The 18,467-nt window shown below is 45.2% G+C and overlaps 2 protein-coding genes across 6 annotated transcripts; one reads left to right on the top strand and one right to left on the bottom strand.

The window, feature by feature from the left end:
- Nucleotides 1-197: 197 nt before the first annotated feature.
- On the top strand, nucleotides 198-6,022 carry cdc6 (cell division cycle 6 homolog (S. cerevisiae)). 2 transcript variants are annotated; one of them, XM_012869871.3, is made up of 12 exons: nucleotides 200-344; nucleotides 1,697-2,046; nucleotides 2,196-2,429; nucleotides 2,547-2,746; nucleotides 3,283-3,431; nucleotides 3,547-3,653; nucleotides 3,747-3,886; nucleotides 3,964-4,064; nucleotides 4,156-4,223; nucleotides 4,302-4,480; nucleotides 5,028-5,168; nucleotides 5,763-6,022. In XM_012869871.3, the coding sequence occupies exons 2-12, from the start codon at nucleotides 1,707-1,709 to the stop codon at nucleotides 5,853-5,855; spliced, it is 1,752 nt and encodes a 583-aa protein (XP_012725325.2). In that variant the 5' UTR covers nucleotides 200-344; nucleotides 1,697-1,706; the 3' UTR covers nucleotides 5,856-6,022. The 2 variants fall into 2 exon arrangements, with proteins under 2 accessions (XP_012725324.2, XP_012725325.2); XM_012869870.3 differs by having other exon boundaries at nucleotides 198-344; nucleotides 4,156-4,480.
- A 4,505-nt stretch (nucleotides 6,023-10,527) lies between these two features.
- Nucleotides 10,528-17,159, bottom strand: ccsapa (centriole, cilia and spindle-associated protein a). 4 transcript variants are annotated; one of them, XM_036136729.1, is made up of 5 exons: nucleotides 17,033-17,138; nucleotides 16,690-16,781; nucleotides 14,404-14,806; nucleotides 12,191-12,513; nucleotides 10,528-11,602 (listed from the first exon to the last, which is right to left on the bottom strand). In XM_036136729.1, exons 3-5 carry the CDS (start codon nucleotides 14,768-14,770, stop codon nucleotides 11,423-11,425), a joined length of 870 nt encoding a protein of 289 aa, XP_035992622.1. In that variant the 5' UTR covers nucleotides 14,771-14,806; nucleotides 16,690-16,781; nucleotides 17,033-17,138; the 3' UTR covers nucleotides 10,528-11,422. The 4 variants fall into 4 exon arrangements, with proteins under 4 accessions (XP_035992622.1, XP_035992620.1, XP_021175839.2 ...); XM_036136727.1 differs by lacking the exon at nucleotides 16,690-16,781 and having other exon boundaries at nucleotides 17,033-17,159; XM_021320164.2 differs by having other exon boundaries at nucleotides 16,690-17,147.
- Nucleotides 17,160-18,467: the final 1,308 nt, after the last annotated feature.

The raw sequence follows: 18,467 nt of genomic DNA, 5'->3' as shown, positions 1-18,467 counted from the left end.
CTTCACAATACAAATCCAGTTCTTTAGTTTTTTTTAACCTTTGTTTGGATTGAACTGGAGGACAGAATCATCACCAACACATCTGATCAAACTCCCGCCACAGAACTGTGCGCGAACCAAGCAAACGTGACGCAACATCCTGTAACGGTGAGCCAATGAGCATCGCAGAAGCGGAGTCGGTGACCAATCGGAGAGCGTCGGCGAGAGTCTCAGCTGTTCCGGAAGAAGATTTGGCGCTAGTTTGGAGTCGGTGACCGACAGAGAGAGTTCTCTTCACGATCCGGAGCCGAGAGGACGTGTTTTACCTCCTGCTGCAGACCTGAGCTCCTCATCAGCGCCTGACTGTAAGTAGCGCAGCCCGGAGGAGCTTATTGGCCCACAGGCGGAGGCCTCTGGCTGTCTTCCTGTTGGCGGGATATGGTCGTTAGTTTATTATCTAAATGAAAAATACAAAACAAATCGCGTTAGATTCGATTTCGTGACAAGACGTGGGTTTCTAGTCGGTCTGCGTGGGACATGAGTGTTTTTACCAGGAGGGAAAGCGTCGAGAGGAGAGGCGGAGGCAGTCCGCCGTTTGGCGCCATGAGCGGAGCTGCTTGTGGGGAGACCAGGCTGTTTTTACTGAGCACTGCTAATATTATCACCTTAGCTTTAGACGGAAAATACAAAGTTATCGTTCTGTCTCAAGTGGAGGTTAGACTTCTTTATTTTTAACTTTTGTCTCTTCTCTGTAATATTTCTGTAGAGGTTTTATGGGCTAACAATGCAAAGCAGACATGGACTGTACCATTCCATCTGCTGGTAGCTAGCTAGCTGACTAACTAGCTAGCTGACTAACTAGCTAGCTGACTAACTAACTAGCTGACTAACTAGCTAGCTAACATCACTAATGCTCAGAGCTCGGTGCTGATGGCTCTGTCTCCGGGAATATTTCCAGAACAAAGCAGTTGTGTCCATGTTAAGGTCCAGAGGAAGGCTCCTGGTGGGTTCCCTCAGTGTCTGACCTACAGCAGGCTGTGTGGTGTCCCTGATTAGACCATCAGAAGCAGAGAAGATGGCTGCAGGTCTCTGTGTTCACACAGGATTTCCCTCAAAATGCAGAACCACTCAGTGGAGTTCACGTCTGAACCGGTCTTCAGGTGAGCTGCATCAGAACCTGCATCTGTCCATCACAGCAGGGTGGGAGGAGCAGGATCTGCTGGGAGTCCACGTTCTGCTGGGTCGGCACAGAGTCAGCCGCCTGGTGTTGGTGTGGAGATTTGTGACCGAGACGCAAAACCTCCCAAAGATTTGTGATGGTGGAAAGACAGAGAACAGGACTGGAGGACTGGACCTGTTGGTTAATGAGCAGGAGTTATCGCACAGCTGACCATCCTCACTGTAACTAAGCCAGGACAGAACCTCATCACAGGAACAAGATGGAGCAGCTCTGCTGTAAGAACCCGGCTGTCTGCTGAAGTCTCAGCCTCGGGTTAGCAGCGTTTCTGGAGAAAAGAGGTTTCCTCTCGGCTTCTCATGCTTCTCTCCACCAACAAAGCAAGGCCTGTCAGAGCTGAGAGTCGATGCCTTCTTAGATTTAGAAAAGTCCTGATCTCGCCCGGCCCGCTGGCTGTCCGGTTCTGGTTCTTTCTGTCATTTATTTCCACGTCCTGCTGTTGTTGTTTTTTCTCATTCTGGGCTTTTTTGTCTTCAACAGAGAACCAAACATGCCTAGGACCCGCTCTCAGGGGCAGACTCAGCCCACCCTGCAGTTCCCGCGCCGCAAATCCTGCCGAGCATCCGTGCACCCAGACACCCCCCGGGTCATGAAGGTCTCAGCCACGCCAGAGCGCCTTTCTGCCAGCCGGGTTCGGCTCGGGCCGATCTCTCCGGTGCGGTCAGCACTAGTGTCACCCAGGCGGGCCGCTGCAGAGGGCCCTGTGTCACCCCTGAAGCAGAAAGCTGCTCTCCCGTCTCTCTCAGCCAAAGGCTCCACAGCTCCACCGACACCGCCTTCCTCCCCCGCCCTGCAAAGCCGAGTCCCTCTGAGCCCCCGGAAGCGCACAGGTGAGACTTGGCCTGGGACAGGCGGAGCGAACTGGACCGGTCTCAGATATGCAACGCTTCGTCTTCATGTTCGGGGGACCTGTTGGTTTGCAGGTTCTAATGTTTTAGCTGTTTTCTGACAGTTCAGACGTTCTGTCTTCTTTCTAAAGGTGATGAGAACGGCTGCAATGTGCCGTGTTCCCCCCCGAAGCAGAAAAGACCTGATATGGCCGCACCCCGAAAACTGGGCTTCGACGAGAACTCCCCGGCGTCGGCCAGCGACGAGCCCCAGCAGACCCCTCCCTGTCAGCGGCGGTCTCCCAGCAGACAGGAAACGCCTCCAGGGAGTCCCCAGCCCCCCCACCCAGAGAGGAGGCCGCCTGTCGCCTGCCTGTTTCCAGACAGTAGGAGCTGCTTCTGCTTAATTCCTCATTCTCTTTGAAAAGCTTCTCAGGAAACAGAACGATCACCCGTCTGCCCCCGTGATGCCCCTAATCTGTGGCCCCAATTTCTCCCCACAGAGTCCAGGTTTAAAAGCGTGAAGCAGGCGCTCCACACCGCCATCCCAGAGCGTCTCCTGTCCAGAGAAGCTGAGCAGGCGTCCATCCGCTCCTTCCTGCAGGACAAGGTGCTGCAGCGCGTCCCCAGCAGCCTCTACATCTCAGGGGCCCCGGGGACCGGCAAGACCGCCTGCCTTAACTGTGTGCTCCAGGACATGAAGGTGAGTCCTGGCTGTTCAACTTCACTGCCAGGGTTAGATTGTGTCTCGGACGCACCAATCAGATAACCTGACTCTAGCCAGATGGATTTAGTTCTACAGAACTCCACACATCCATCTGGGATCGCTCCATTGAGATGTATTTCAGAAGGAGGGGCTTATCAAAAAGCCTTGCATATAATTGGATAAACCACTTGTACATTATCTTTACTGACCAAACCTGGTCAGGAGAAGAGCGAAAACATCGTTTCCACTAAAAAAGCATTTTAAATAATTCATATTGGGTACAATGGACAACACTGATGAAATAGCAGCATCAGTGTTACCGCTTGCTTCCTCACTGCAAGACGCCATTGTTGTCTGAATCCAAACAGTTGCTTCTCTGATACGTCACATCTACCAAATCCTGCCCGGCAATCCTGATTGGCTCGTCCATTTTATGTGGCATTGAAATCCCTCCAATGGAGCGAGTCCAGATGGCTGTGTCTCTAGTTAACACTCCAGGGTTCCTCCTCCACAGTAACTCTCTGTCCTCCCAGGCTGAGCTGGCAGCAGTGAAGACGGTGCTGGTGAACTGCATGAGTCTGCGGAGCTCCAATGCCATTTTCCCTCTGTTGGCCCACAGGCTGAAAGCAGCCGGTGGGCAGAGCGGCCTCCAGAAGTTTCTGACGGCCCCGGGGCCCACAGTGTGAGTACTCTGCCAGCTCAGAACAGTCGTTGCTTACCTAACTGGACTGGCTGTTATTTTTTTTTCTTTCTGTCAAGAGAAACTGTTGAGGTGAAATAATCTGTTTCCCTCTCAGACTCCTGGTTCTGGATGAAATGGATCAGCTGGACAGCAAAGCTCAGGACGTGCTCTACACCATCTTTGAATGGCCGTATCTGGCCCAGTCCCGTCTCTGTCTCATCGGTAAGCCTCGGGTCCGCAGCGCGTCTCTCGGCTCCTACCTCTAAACTAAACCCTGTCTTCATATCGCCGTCTCCTGACGTTCTGTCCCGGCAGGCATCGCCAACGCTTTGGACCTGACCGATCGCATCCTGCCCAGACTGCAGGCCCAGCCTCACTGTCGCCCCCTGCTGCTGCACTTCCCTCCCTACAGCCGCCAGGAGCTGACCACCATCATACAGGACAGGCTCTCTAAGGTCGGTGCGCTCCGGTCGGTACCGCCGGCGTCGGCGTCGCTCGGCTTGTCTAACCAGAGTTCTGATCTGTGCTGAAGGCTGCTGCTGAGGGGATGCTGGACACGTCTGCGGTCCAGTTCTGCGCCAGGAAGGTGTCGGCCGTGTCCGGAGACGCCAGGAAAGCTTTGGACATCTGCAGGTAACCCGTCCAAACCTGCTGTTCTGTTAGAACCATGACCCGCTGTGTGGCCGGCACACCGGAGCAACTCACCAACTCCGTCTTCTCCCAGGAGAGCGGTGGAGGCTGCAGAAGCGGCCCAAAGGCAGAAGGCGTCCGGTTCCGGCAGTGAAGCCAAAGGTAGGGTCGGCCGTAGTCCTCAGGATGGACTCTGTGATGAGCAGAAACTGAAACCTGATGGCTCCTGTCTGTCAGCAGCGTCTACGGTGGGCCTCCCTCAGGTGGCGAAGGTTCTGTCAGAGGTGTACGGCGACCGCATGGCGTCTCACGGCGGCGCTTCGGATGGAGAGAGCTTTCCTCTGCAGCAGAAGCTGCTGGTGTGCTGCCTGCTGCTGCTCATCCGCAGCGGGAAGAGCAAGGAGATCAACCTGGGGAAGGTACGGCGCTCAGTAAGGACGGGGACCAATGGCGGAGTTAGAGGGTGGGACTTTGATCCGAGATTAAGCTAAACGAGACGCAGGCTAATTGAAATTCAGGTGATTCTGTTTCTTCTGATTGGCCAGCAGCAGCTTGAAATCATGGAGGCGTGGCTCAGCACGTGTCTGCTAATCGAGTGGATGCCCTTTAGCCCCGCCCACTCTGAACAGCCACTGATGCTCATATCAGGTTCTTAGTTGCATCTACTGCTGGTTAGCAGGAAGTAGGTTTACCATCCGCTGACCAGGTCTGCTTTCGCCATGCTTTGCCATTCTGTTTTTCACCTTTAACCCAATGGTTAGCTAAGGGCACCACCTAGTGGCTGAGCTACGGCACTGCGAGCCTGGGTGGGATCTGTTGGAGCTGATGGTGCTCAGAGCCCAGAGTTCAGCGCTGCCTCCAGCTTTACTTGTTCTCCTTTTCATTTGCCCTGTCTCACGATCATATGAGCGTCTGCAGTCCCATGGCACGACGTGGGAGTTTTAACGATCCGACTTCATGTTTCAGCTCCATGAGGTCTACAGCCGACTGTGCGCCCAGAGGCAGGTGTCTGGAGTGGGCCAGGGGGAGTGTTTGGCGCTCTGTGCGCTGCTGGAGAGTCGGGGAATCTTCGCTTTGAAGAAGGCCAAAGAGGCTCGTCTCACAAAGGTACAAAATCCTCCACAGAACCGCTTCTAACCACTCTGGTACCCAGAGCCTGGTAGAACCTTCTGAACATGATGAACTTATTGGGTCTGGAAGCAGCAGGTTCAGAAACGACTGCATGGAAGGCCTGTTTCACTTTGGGACCACTGACTGACTGACAGACGGCGTCACGTCAGTTAATATTTGATCATTGCTAATCTGACTGGCAGTCACCATCTGATCTTTAGACTAAACTCTAAACCCAAAACTTTCAGTATCGTTTATTATATCTTAGACACTTTTCAATTAAATCTAAAAGGTGAATATAAAATTTGGCAGGGAAACATAGGAACCCTGTTTCCTACAAGTATGGAAGACAACCCGGGTCAAAATTCATGAAGCTGCTTATTCATAAAGGACCGTCTTTGTCATAGTTCACCAAAACAATTCTGGACCCATCCGTATCTGCGGCGGCGGGTTTGGACTAAACCTGTCTGAGTCGGCTGCTTTCCAGATACTGATTGCAGTAAACGGGGATGAGCAGAATCTATCGGTTGCTAATCATAGAGGTTCCCCTCTGCAGGGTTCCTGCAGTAATGAGCTCCATCCTCTCTGTAGGTGTTCCTGAAGATCGAAGAGAAGGATGTGGAGAACGCCCTGAAGGACAGAACGCTTCTGGGCAGCATCCTGACTGCAGGACTTCCCTCCTGATGCCTCGTCGTCTTTTACAATTAGTCTAAATTATGACTTTTTCTTTTTAATGAATTTTAATGGCTTCATTTTTTTGGTTCACTGCTCAGTTGTTTTGAGTGGGATTCATTGGTACTGCAATGTTCAGTTTTTTTGTGCTGTAAATAAACCAATTTACAGACTTTAAATCCAGTGTTTGAGCATTTCTAAGTTTTCCTGCAGAGCTGGATCTATTTCTGTCTCCTGAACTAGCTCAGTCACTAAACCACACTGCCTCTGATTGGATTAAAGGGTTGATGACATCAGACTGAAGCACGCAGCTTCCTGACAGCAATCTGCTGGCAGCCAGAAGGGAAAGCATCTAAAAGTTTCCTGGTCACAGTTTGTTACTAAAATCTCTTTAATAGTGAACATTTCCACCTTTTTCCTCCATTTCATGACGGTGCACACTAATATCAGATGTAGTAAAATGACCAGGATGGCGAGTAAACAAGCAAATGAAAATTATGACGTAAATAAGGTGCGTTCACACATTTTAATATGTGAAAACACAACATGCAAGGCTAAAACTTGAAACCGTCAGACAGTTTTGTACTAGAATTTGAAAATCTTAAGAGCCAAGAAATATTTTTTCCAACACTACGCTAGTTACTTATTCAAGCACTTTCCTTTATGCCTCGCTTTAAACCTAAGCATTAAGTAAAGCTTTGTCATTACGATAAACCTGAAAGCTTTTACTAAAAGCCTACATTGTAGAGGACAGAAACTGAGGAAAAACTTTGGGATATTGTGTTCACTTTGTCTCCTTAGATTGTAAATGAACAAAGAGTGAAAGGTATAAGTAAATGGGGAAACAGATATAGAAACAAATGCATAACAAGATTTTATTTTTTTATTTTAACTCAGGTTCACAATTTCCAAGTATAAAGCACACAATTTTAATCAAATGATTTATTCACAGCAATACCTTAAAGTGGATGGAAATCTATACTGTGCATGTCATGAACACAAAGACAGGAGCATCAATTCAGACATCAGTGGAGGTAACATGATCAAATGACTGGATGCATAACAACCTTCACGATATCTTCTAATACACCAACTGAATCGCCTTTTCTGAAACATTCATTTTAACAATAACAGTTCAGGTACAGCCTTGTGATTGTCTAAACGTACAAACATTTAAGAAAAAGGAAACGTACGGACACAACGACCACAGTGACTCTAGCAGGACAGACAGCGTCACATCAGGAACTCAGAAGCACGCTTCAACAACTGGTCCACATCTGTTTAAAGGAACTAATCTGGTTTCTTGGCTGAAGCTGCTTCATGCTTAATACTGTTGACCCGCAGATAGAGGGTCAGTCGCTGTTTGATGCTAAAGTATTCATACCCCTTGAACTTTTTATTTTGTTGCAGCAACACTTTGATGTGATTGTTCAACACAAAGAGCATGATTGTGAAGTGGAAGAAGACAAAGGGTGAGGGTTTGTATCCTGCCCCTTTTACACTGATGCCTGTAAATACACGGTACAGGAACACTGTGCTGGCACCGTTGCTGTTCTCCCTCTACGCTGCAGACTCACCAGGCTGCCACCTCATTGCATAGTTTTCTCACATCGCTGTAAATCTGCCGTTCCTCTAACTTCAATATTGCATTTCTGATTTTTACATAATGTATGCTTTCACCTAAATATGCCACATTATCAATAAATGCACAATTTTCTTTCTCCCATCTCTAATAAGTTCTCTTTCTTTAGAATTTATTAGACTCATTACTTAATCCAGTAACTGGTGTATCCCGTCTATTTTTGTCATGTTCACGCCTGAATTTCACCCATTGTGGGATAATAAAGATATTTCTATTCTATTCCATGAAATCCAAAGCATGCAGCTGCCTTCCACAGTCAGCTACGCAGTAAGCAGAGCCCTGCCGCGTGTCATTTAATCTCAGTATAGATGTAGCTCTCATGAGACGGGTCAGGGAGAACATGCTAGAGAAGTTTAAAGCAGGGTCAGGCTAAAACAAGCTCTCACAAAGCACCGTGCGATGCATCATCTGAAATACCAATACTAGCTGTCCAATTAAACTGAAGGCTCTTCCATAATTACAATCTGGAGTGGCATGAAGAAACTACTGATAGAAGATTCCTGTATGCAGCTGTGGCATGTAGAGCCCGTATGGAAGAAGGTAGTCTGGCCAGACCAGACCAATGTTGAACTTTCCTGGCTAAATGCTAAATGGTAACACCCTAAAAACACCAACCCTCTGCTAAAAACACGGTGGTGGCGGTATCATGTTTGTTTTCATTTGCAGGTACAGAGTTGATGGGAAGATAGATAGAGCCCAAACATACAGCCAGAGCTCCAGCAGAATGATTTAGACTCCTGTGAGAGAACGGCCATTATGTACAGCCCTAATAAAATACACAGAGGTTGGCGGCTGTAACAAAGTGAAAAAGTTCAAGAGGGATGAACGCTGGTGTGAGTTTACACACTGCCTGTGCATGGTAGTGTCTGAGGATACCTGAGGCCTCAGGTTTGGTCTGGAGCACATTCCTCAACCAGAGACTCAGACTGAGTGTAGAGCTGCAGTATGAGGGATGTCAAATATGGGAAAGCATGCGTAAGATGTGCTCAAAGTCCGAGCTATAGGCTTAGTGGTAATGCAGCTAAATAAGATGTACATGTATGGGTTGTTCCTCTAAAAGAGGCTGTCCAGAGATCAACAGAGGTTTTCTACAGCTGCGTTCTGTTCTCTCAGGGTGTTGTGCCTAGGATCTGTAACCTTTGACATGTTGACAGATCTCCACGCTTCAATTAGTCCTCTCTGGGACTAAGAGGTAGCAAACCTCATATGCAACACTATCTTAGCTGGTAACTGTTGTTTCTACTCCTCAGGTGGGATGTATGCAGGAACGGCTGCTCATCACTAAAGCTGTTATTTCCCGGGTCAAAATAAAATCATTGACGATAGATTCATTCGAATAATTTCACATCAAGAATACGAAACATGATTCCAGGTTCAGAAAAGTGTGACAACTGTCACTTTGTTTTCAGTTTTGGTTAGACAGAGGCAACAAAAACTGACGCATCTTAGAAATCATGTAAGAAACAGTAAAGTTCAGCATGTAGTCGGTAACTCCACGGATTTATAAAAACATTCACGTGTATAGAAAGTCCAGCAGGTGTGAAGTCAACAAACATTCATAGTAAATTTAAAAGCAGTCAGATTTTTACTATTTGCTAATTAAAACAGTGCATAATGACCATTAGCCCTCAGAGCGGGTCATGAGGCGTGACGATGACACCCACGTGTGTTTACAATCTAGTTACGTCAGAAAACATCAGAAAAACAACAACATCACCCCGATCCTTCCCTCACCACAGCGCTGAACCCCGGCCCGCTTCGTCGCCTCCTGGTAGGCTCCTCTAACAAAATTATTCACCCCTAAAGATCAGGCGTGAAAGGTAGTAACCATCAGTCTTTATCACATGGAAAGAAGAAGAAATGAGCGTACAGGTGTGACGATTCCAGAGGATTTCACAGAGCTTCCAGTACGGAAGTTCTCTTTTAAAGACTGAATCCTGGTAAATTTAGGAAACCGTTACAGTCTATGTTGTTAAACAGTAAAACTTCAAGCACAGATACCTGCTGAGCTCTTAACTTTTTTGTATCGTCACAAAAACCTTACTGACGATTCAGCAAGCCGTCTATAAGTTGTGTACAGCCACAGAACAAAAGAGCATAACATTATGTCCCCCTTCGATGCCTCCTACTCTTATACAGCTGTTGAAATGAAGTGATCAACATTTAGACTCTAATAAGGCCAGCATACCATAAATATAGATCTTTTCTGTTAGAATGCAACACTAATTTGAGTTGATAAATTCTATCTATTCCGTATTAAGCCCCTGCATCAGTCCTCTCTAAAATACAAGTCTCTTATTTCCTGAATACAAGACTAAATATCAAAAATATTCTAATTTGGTCCTCTGTGGTTCCTCAGAGTTGGCAATGCTCAGCTGCCTTGGAGTGAGAGAAAAGTTCAAGTAAAAAAGTAAAGGAATCGAGTATGACTGTTCAGAAGTACAGCAGTGTGTGAAATGAAAGACCGCACATTCAGAAAGTAATGTCAGCACGTTCTTTACGTCTGTAGGAAAGCTTAGAAAGCGTCCAGAGAGCGCAGCCAGGCAGCCAGGCAGCCTCCAGCGCTCTGAATGGCTGCCGTTGAGGTAAAAGCACACAGAAAATGCATTTATCTGTAGATTACACAAGATCTGGTCCTGCCTAACCCCTAAAATGAGACTCTACCACTAAACTTTGCTGAGCTCTGGTCAATCTGTGGATTTCCTACTTTTCTACGCTAGGAAGTATTTCTGTCAGCTTTGGTCTGCAGGTAGATCCATAAACTTTTATCTCAGGTATTTTTATCTTCAGCAGCAGGATTCCCTGATGCAGCATGACTAAACTATCCTTGGTGTCTGTGAAGTGAAGACGTACGCAGGCAAACATGATCTTTTTTTTTTTAAATGCTCTGATGACAAAAGATCAGTTCTCCCTCTGAATCTCCTTTACCACCGTTTAGAAGCAGATACAGAAACTAGTAACCCTGGTACAAGTGTGTAAAAAAAAAAAAAAAAAAAAAAAAACTTTAAATACATTCATGTTTTTTTTTTTTTTCCTAGCGGCATAACGTCACTCAAGATTAAAAAAAACTCTTTAATCTGAGTACATTTATTCAGTGGAGAAAAAATATATATGATGTTGAAAATAACTGTTTTGGATGAAATCACCAGTTTCACAATTATTGGTACCGGTTCCTTTAAATAAATGCAACTGCTGCATGTTTTTCATTCGCAGACAGAAATGTGTCGGTGTCTGTGTTTTTCAGAGCAGCTGTTTGTCTCCAGACTCTTTATCCCTCAGAATTTATCTAAAGGAACCTGCAGAGCACTAAATGAAGCTCTAAAGAACAGGTGTTGCTAAGTGGGTCAGAGAGAAATTAATTAGCATGAAAGCAGGAGGAGCACTTTAGTTGTATTAATCCAAAATTAGTTTCTAAGTGATGTGAAATGCGCACAGATTAATGTTTTATTCCTCTAAATCCCTGCCGACCTGATGGGAAAGCTCTTCTCTGCGTTCCCCGTTTAATCTGCACACCAGCTTAGAAATCTGGGAACTGAAACAGAAGTACAGTTAAAATACAAATAAATCATACCCCTGGTAGATGTAGTTTGACTTTTTTCATTCAACCAAGACGTTTGTTTCTGAAAGGAAATGAGACAGACGCCTCTCAAAACAAAACATTTTGTAAACCTTAATATTAATTCCAGTCAGTAGAAACTTGTTGATAAACTTAAAAAAAAAAAAAAAACACTTTGCCAGGGGTATGAAAGATATTGGTTTTAACTGTGATTGGAATGACAGTTTGTGTTTCCCCCACTAACTTCTCCACTGAGCCCACTATAGGACAATGTGCTGCTCAGTGCTGTTCGGTCCAGTCAGCAGAAAACAGGCCGCCCCTCCTCGTGCGTGTCCGCTGATAACAAACGCGCGTTTTCAGGGACCTTTGTGGAGCCGGCCTCTACCTGAGCCGGGCGGAGAAGCAGCGCATGTATTCTGTCATCCAGCGGTCATCCTCGGTGGCCATGGTCAGCCGCGACCGCTGCGTCTTCTCCAGGTCAGCTGACCGAGCCCGCCGACGCTCCAGATTGGAGCTGCGCCTGGTGGGCTGGGTCTGAACACAGGCGACGGACGTTTGGATCTGAGGGGAAAAAGCCAGAGGACCCGCTGATGAAAAGTACACCCGTTGTGTTTTATTATTAATGTGCGCCAGGTGTCTGGTGACCAAGCTCCAGTTCTCAGGTGTCCACCGACTTTAAACATCCCAGCCCAGACCATCGCTGAGAAAGCCACGCTTAGTAGAGCCATTATCATCAAAACAAGAGGCTTCTTTAAAAATCCATACACAAAACTGCGCCCACATGCATCAAAGCACGCTCAGACTTCACAGACGCACACATTTCTAGATCTTCACCAGAACTTTGTGCAAAGGGGAAATGCTATCAGCCAACACAGGGCTGCACATATCTGGGAAGTGGAAGGAAATCATTCATGGTTTTTAGATAAAAATACTTTGTGCCATGCATGTAGATTCTGCCCCCAAAAACACCAAAGTTGTCAGATTTTACTTTTGCTTGTAAAGAATTTTAACGTTACAATACGTCCTGTTGGTTAATCATAACAGAAATGTGTGTTAGTACTGTGACTGCGTGGAAAAGGTTTAAGAAGCAAAAACTGCTGATCTGTGCACTCTGAGCAGCTATGCATGCACCTCCGTCCGTACTGTTACCTCTGGGTGTTTCTCGGTCCAGTCCATCCTGGCGGACAGTTGCCGGTTGCCCTTGCTGCTTATTGCTGGTTGGCTCTTGGCCCTCGGCGGCTTTTGGACCACAGCCGGTTTATCCTCCAGGGAACTGTCCCGCTGCGCTGGCACAGAGCGAGGGGTGCGACAGCGGTGGCGCCGTCGCTGTGCTGGCTTCACCGGCTTCTCTTCAGATGACTCTGAACTGTCAGGCCCGTTGTCCGTTGCCGTGTCATCTGAGGGCCCACTGGTGTCCGGAGGCATGGCCGCTGAAACTGCCTCAGGCCCTTTGATACCGTTTTCTACAACAACTGATTCAGATAAACAGACAGGGAGGATGGTTTTTAAAAGACTTTTAAATTAAGAAAAAACACATAAACAAGGCCTACTATCTGCCCAGGTCACAGGTCTCTAAGTTTCCCAACAGTGCCTACAATCAAACTCAATGAGATCACTTCCAGTCTAATCAAGGAGCCACAGCTGTGCTTTTTTTATCTCCAAATTTCCAAGCTGGTAAGAACAACCCATGTGTTTCATGTAAGACCCTTCTGTCCACACCCCAACAGGGAGATATTTGTCTAAAGTTATTGTCCAGTAGGCTAGGCACAGTTTGTCCCTCCACATAAAAACCTTTGACATTTTCTGCAGGTTCAACACAGCCTCCTCTACTCCAGGTAAAAAGGCTTTATTTTTGACTCCATGCTATAAGATGGATGCATTTTTCCAATGTAGATAAAGAGAACCTCTGATAATGTATAGTAGATAATAAACCACTTATTATGGCGGACCAACTGTGGAACAGCCAGCCCAACTTGATGAGCTGTGTCTTTTCTTATTAATGGACTCCATGGCAACGTCCCTGAAGCTGACTGGAAGTACCAGCGTTTATGACAGCTAACATGATTCAGTCCACACAACAAAGTGCTGAGACTGCTAGAAGACCTGCATCATAATGCTGGGATGAAATTCCCAGTAAAAACCCAATACAATAGTAGAAGCTGCTAACAGTTGGTAACCATGGAGACCGAATGCAGGCCAGAGAAGAGCCATTGCTGACCAAAGAGTCCCACTGATTTCTTATAGGTACATTCTTACTAAATGCCCACCGTTGGGCGCTTGACATTTCGTCTCTCTCTCTGCAAACAATTCACACTGACAACGCAGCCTTCAGTCAGTTAATCCATCATTGTTCAATAGAAATACAGCCTAATTGTACTGCAGACTGTGCTTCAATGGGTAGAGTAGTCGTCTTACAGTCGGAAGTTGATTCCAGCTTCCGCACGTCAAAGTACCCCTGGGCAAGGCACTTAATTCAAAGTTGCCAACCAGTGTATTAACGCACGAGCGTTAGCGAGTGCGTTTAGGTGAATGTGGCTCTAGAGTAAAGCGCTTTGAGAGGCCAGTATGACTGAAAAAGTGCTATAAAAGTTCAGTCCATTTACTTTAATATGAAGCGAATAGACAGAAAAGTAAAACATTTTTTTAACTCAAGCGAAATTTTTCTTTGCTCCATTTACAGTTTTGCTTCACGCCATTTGCCCAAATAGTGCCGTCCACATGGCTTGAAACGTGTCGTTTGCATCGTGAACCATTAATCTTCTCCTAAAAGCGCCTTTACGTAGGGATAATACGTAAATCACTCGCGCCAAAGGTCTTGTTTGCCTTCGGTGTGAACGCACATTTAGGGAAGTCCCTCCACTGCCTGGTTTAGGGCTAAAAACCCATTGGTGCCATGTGAGTAAGATGATCTAGAACCAGTAAGGAGCTAAAATCAGTTGAGATTGGAGAACCTTTTTAAAGCAACAGCATGTTGTTCGTGTCTTCCTGATAACCAAGTTATCTCTTATTAGTTCTTCCAAGTCTAAGTAACACAGAAAAAACTCTAAAGGCTCATATCTGACAATGTAGAACTGTCGAATAGAATTGTTTCTTGACTAACAAGTCGATAACATTTTAAACGTAATAAACAGGTCAGTGTGGATGGTGACCTCTAAAATCAAATCCTATCAACCTCACATTGCCCTGGAAAGGGTGACCCACTCCAAAACAATGCTCTGTGTAGATGTTGGAACTTAATGATTATTTTGTTTTTGTTTATTTTGGGGACCCGGAGAGCATTTTATTCATAGAGCACTTTACAAACCCAAAGTACTAAAGTTGAATTGATTGATCAGTATCATAGGTAATTGCAGTTTGCTAACCTGCTGTTGGTGCAGCGTTGACAACATGAGACTCTCCTGTTTCCACTTCAGTCTGTTTGACCTGGGAGGACGGCTTACACCCCGGACTGGTCTTGGCCTCAGTCGGCCTCTGTTTGACCTCTGAACATGCGGGTGGCGGCGGCAGAGACAGAGGAAGGACTCTGTTCCTGGTCAGTCTCGGTGTGGACCACCCACTGGACTCAGAAGCGCTCTCCCAGCCCTCCCAGCACCAGGGCTTGTGGGAATGCTCCATCACCCGACGGGTCAAGCGATATTTTAGAGAGTCCTCATAACATTTAGAAAACGTTTCCCATTTGGGATCCCTGAACTTCTTCATATACTCTGTCCTGACTTTCTTGGTCACCATGGTTCTTGGTATCCAGTCTTATTAGAAGCAATAATCCTGGAAATATAGATAGAGACAAAAACATTCACACTTTAAAGAACGTACACAGGAATCACCCACTGACAGTTACTGTTCCAGATCAGAAAAGAAACAAACATCTGTATGTTCTTCCACTTTAAGGCAAACCTGTGACAAAAGTGAATCCAAGGTCTGAGGCCATAGCTCCTAATCGGTCAAGATAAAACTCCCTTTCAGTTAGGGGCCAGTCACTGCCTCAAGTGAAGAAGTTCATGTACCTTGGTATTTTCTTTCCACCACTGAAGGCAGGATGCATCAGGGGGTAGACAGATGATCATGAGAAGCTCTCACATTTCTGGTCCATCAACATGCCATCCTTCACCAATGGTTAGTGAATCTTGACCAAATGAACCAGATCCCAGACACAAGCAGGAGGTCTGTGGCCACCATAGCGATAAGAAGAGCGGCTCTGAGGAGAGCTCGGAGTAGAGCCACTGCTCCTCCACATTGAAATTAGATGAGGAGATTCGGTTATCTAACCCGGAGACCTGGTGGAAACCCTAACTTTGGAGGTTTTTCAGTCCTGCCTGAAGGAGTTATGTACCTTGTGTTGTGGGAACCCCTTGGGATCCAGCAGGAGTTGATTGGTGCTGGGGAGGCGTTTTCCCATGAACCTGTTACCTCTGCAACTCACACTTGGACAAGCAGCAAATATTGGATGGATGTAGAAGGTTGGCACCCAAATACCCGACAAATTGTTCTCAAATACAATCACAACATACATTATTGTAATTTATAATTTCAATTGAACATAAAAATAAATTAGCATTTGCAACCTTATCATTTTGTTTAATCTGCTGTTTTTGCTCCTTCAGACAAGCGTCACGTCTCAGCTTTGGTGAGCACTGATCTAAAAAAGATACATATGGGGCACTCGGTGGAAAGTGGCGCATTTCAACATGGCTAACATTAGAAGACGAATTCAACTCAATTAATAAATAAGGCCTAAATAAAAGTTTTGACGTTTGTTTTTATTTTTTTTAAATAAGCTATCAAACTATCCTGACTATACTCTGTTAGGGTAGTCTTATCAAACACTGCAGGTGTTTGATAAAACTTGTTTTGGCAGCGATATCTCCAAGTTGTGTCAATAATAGGGGTGTAAATCACCAACTTCATCACAATACCATGATATATTGATTTGTTTGGATCGCGATAAGATATTTGACAATATCACAAAGTCTGTTACAATTTTCTATCGATGCAATTGATATGATGTGATTATCTGCCCATCTAACACTATTATTTACATTGATATTAACTCAAAAACAAAAAAAAAAAAAAATATGATATATGAAAATATGATTTGACCATTTTATTTTTAAGCTCTTACAGGCATCAGACATTCAAATCAAAAACAGCATATATCTAATTTTAATAAAAAAGACATCTAGTCTCATCCCTGAATAAAAACGGGTACATCTTAAAAATTACGATAAGGATCAATATTTTCACTTTGCATCGATGTAATTGGATCGTTAATCATTACATTGATATGTCAATGTTGATTGATGTATCTTTACACCCCTAGTAAATGAGGGCAATTATGTTACAGCACAAAATTGGGAAATATATAAATTTTCATATTCAAATTTTTAAAAAGATACTATCAGAAGCTTTGTAGAAACAACTGATGTTTTTGTGGTCAGTCACACCTCTGTAGTCATCTCAACCTAAACTGAAAGGGGGGAAATGAACACAAATCATGCGTACCGACTCATCTGTTTCTGGACGTCAAGATCAACTGGTGACGTCACGTGCCTACAGAGAGGAGCGCGCTAGCTGCGAGCCCCGCCCACCTCTCCACAACAGATTAGCCGCTAAACGGAGGAGGATTGAGATTGAGCCTTACTACACCTTACCTGTCCAGGCCACTCATTCAGCTCAGCCAGTAACACACGTCCTCCGTCTCCGCGCACTGTCCTGTCTTTAATACGCAGGTCGTTAAAATGACCTGCTGAAAATATGAACCATTACTGGCGACTCTGCATCTGATCCAGAGCCAAAACACGGACAGCGTGTCACCGTTTAAAAACAGCGGAGGTAGAAAAGGCGATGAAGCGCGTAAATTGTAGGTTTGCAGCGACTAACCAGGAGAAACTAACGTTAGCCATGTTGACAGCCTGTGTGGCCGCAGCTAGGCACGGTCCCGTTCCTTCATAAACAGCTGCAGACACGGCGGATGAATCTGGCATGTTAACTTACCACCGAGGTCCAGTCTGCGGTTCCGTTCGGCTCTCAGACAGCGAGCATCACCCCGCTGACTGACAGCTGCACACCAGGTGCTCAACTCAGTAAGTTAGCAGCAACGATGCGATCTTCCGCTCGGTTTTCACAATAAAAGCTTCTGGCCAATGAAGACGCGCCATGTTGGGCCAACAGAATAGAAATATCTCAAATTGATTTTAGACAATATTTTTAATCAAATTATTAGACAGATTGATCCACGACGGAATAAAAAGGTCAAAGTTACAGAACCGCAAGACATATTTAGAAAGAAAAATCAGGAACTTCCGCTATTTTTGTACTCTGCTTTTTATTACCTTCACTAATACGACGTAGAAATGTTCCAATAATAGATAAAATTATTTTGAAAACATAGCGCATGCGTGTTCTCGATGTGGGTTTTAAACACATCAGGTGGAAAAAGTAAATCAACTGGGCCGAGGGAAACTTCCCCCCTGTAATTTCAAAATAATAAAAAAAAAAAGATCCACGTAACACCCCGAAAAATCACATGTTCCTAACAGAGCTCTTAGCTCGCAGACTGGTTCCTTTCTGTGGAACAACTCCCAATGTGAGGAAGTATGGGGTGCCGTTTGTAAAGCTAGACAGTCAAAGATTAACAGTAATATTTGGGGTAATTTAGCCTGTCATAAAAGAAGAAAAATAGGGGTTTATTTTTCAAAGTCATGTTTTCATAAATTAATAAATCTCACAGCTCCAAGCTAAATATTTAGATTGTAAATAGTTTTAAATATTATTAAGCTTAGTATTTAGTAAACAGCACCCTATAGACACTGTCGACATTTAAGAGCAGGCTTAAAACTTTCCTTTTTGATAAAGCTTCTAGTTAGAGTGGCTTATGTTATCTCTGGGCTGCTATAAGTTTAAGCTACTGGACCACATAATGAACACGTCTCCTGTTGTTTTACCTACAACTCTGGATTTAAACATGGTTTCTTGACATAAATAGGTTATTGAGTCCAGGTTTGATCAATTTCAGCTTTTAGCTAAAATCAAAGTAGTTTTTATCTCTTAAAATGTTCAATGCATGATTCATGTTTTTATTTCTACTGTAATGTTCTCTTTGCTGGTGTTAACTACACGTCTCTGACATGTTTACAGTTAGTCCAAAATGCAGCTGCTTGACTGTTAACCAGAGCATGGAAACATGATCTGGTCATTAGCTCACTGTTAGTTTTACGACTCATTTTAACATTTTACTTTTGGTTTAAGTCCAAAGTGAAACATTAAGAGCAGCAGCTCTTGAGCATCAGAAATCCACAGGGACATGAACTAGGATTAGTCAAGGACAGGTTAGAAAAACAATAAAATGTTGGACAGAGCCAGGCTGGTGTTAATTCATCATTAAAGGGACCATGACAACAAATGTTATTTTTCTGAGGTTTTGGGGGTA

The sequence above is a fragment of the Fundulus heteroclitus genome, chromosome 5 (assembly GCF_011125445.2).
Source record: "Fundulus heteroclitus isolate FHET01 chromosome 5, MU-UCD_Fhet_4.1, whole genome shotgun sequence".
In the NCBI taxonomy this organism is placed as follows: Eukaryota; Metazoa; Chordata; class Actinopteri; order Cyprinodontiformes; family Fundulidae; genus Fundulus; species Fundulus heteroclitus.
Note: the sequence above shows the minus strand (reverse complement) of the source record. Positions and strands in the feature narration are given on the sequence as shown.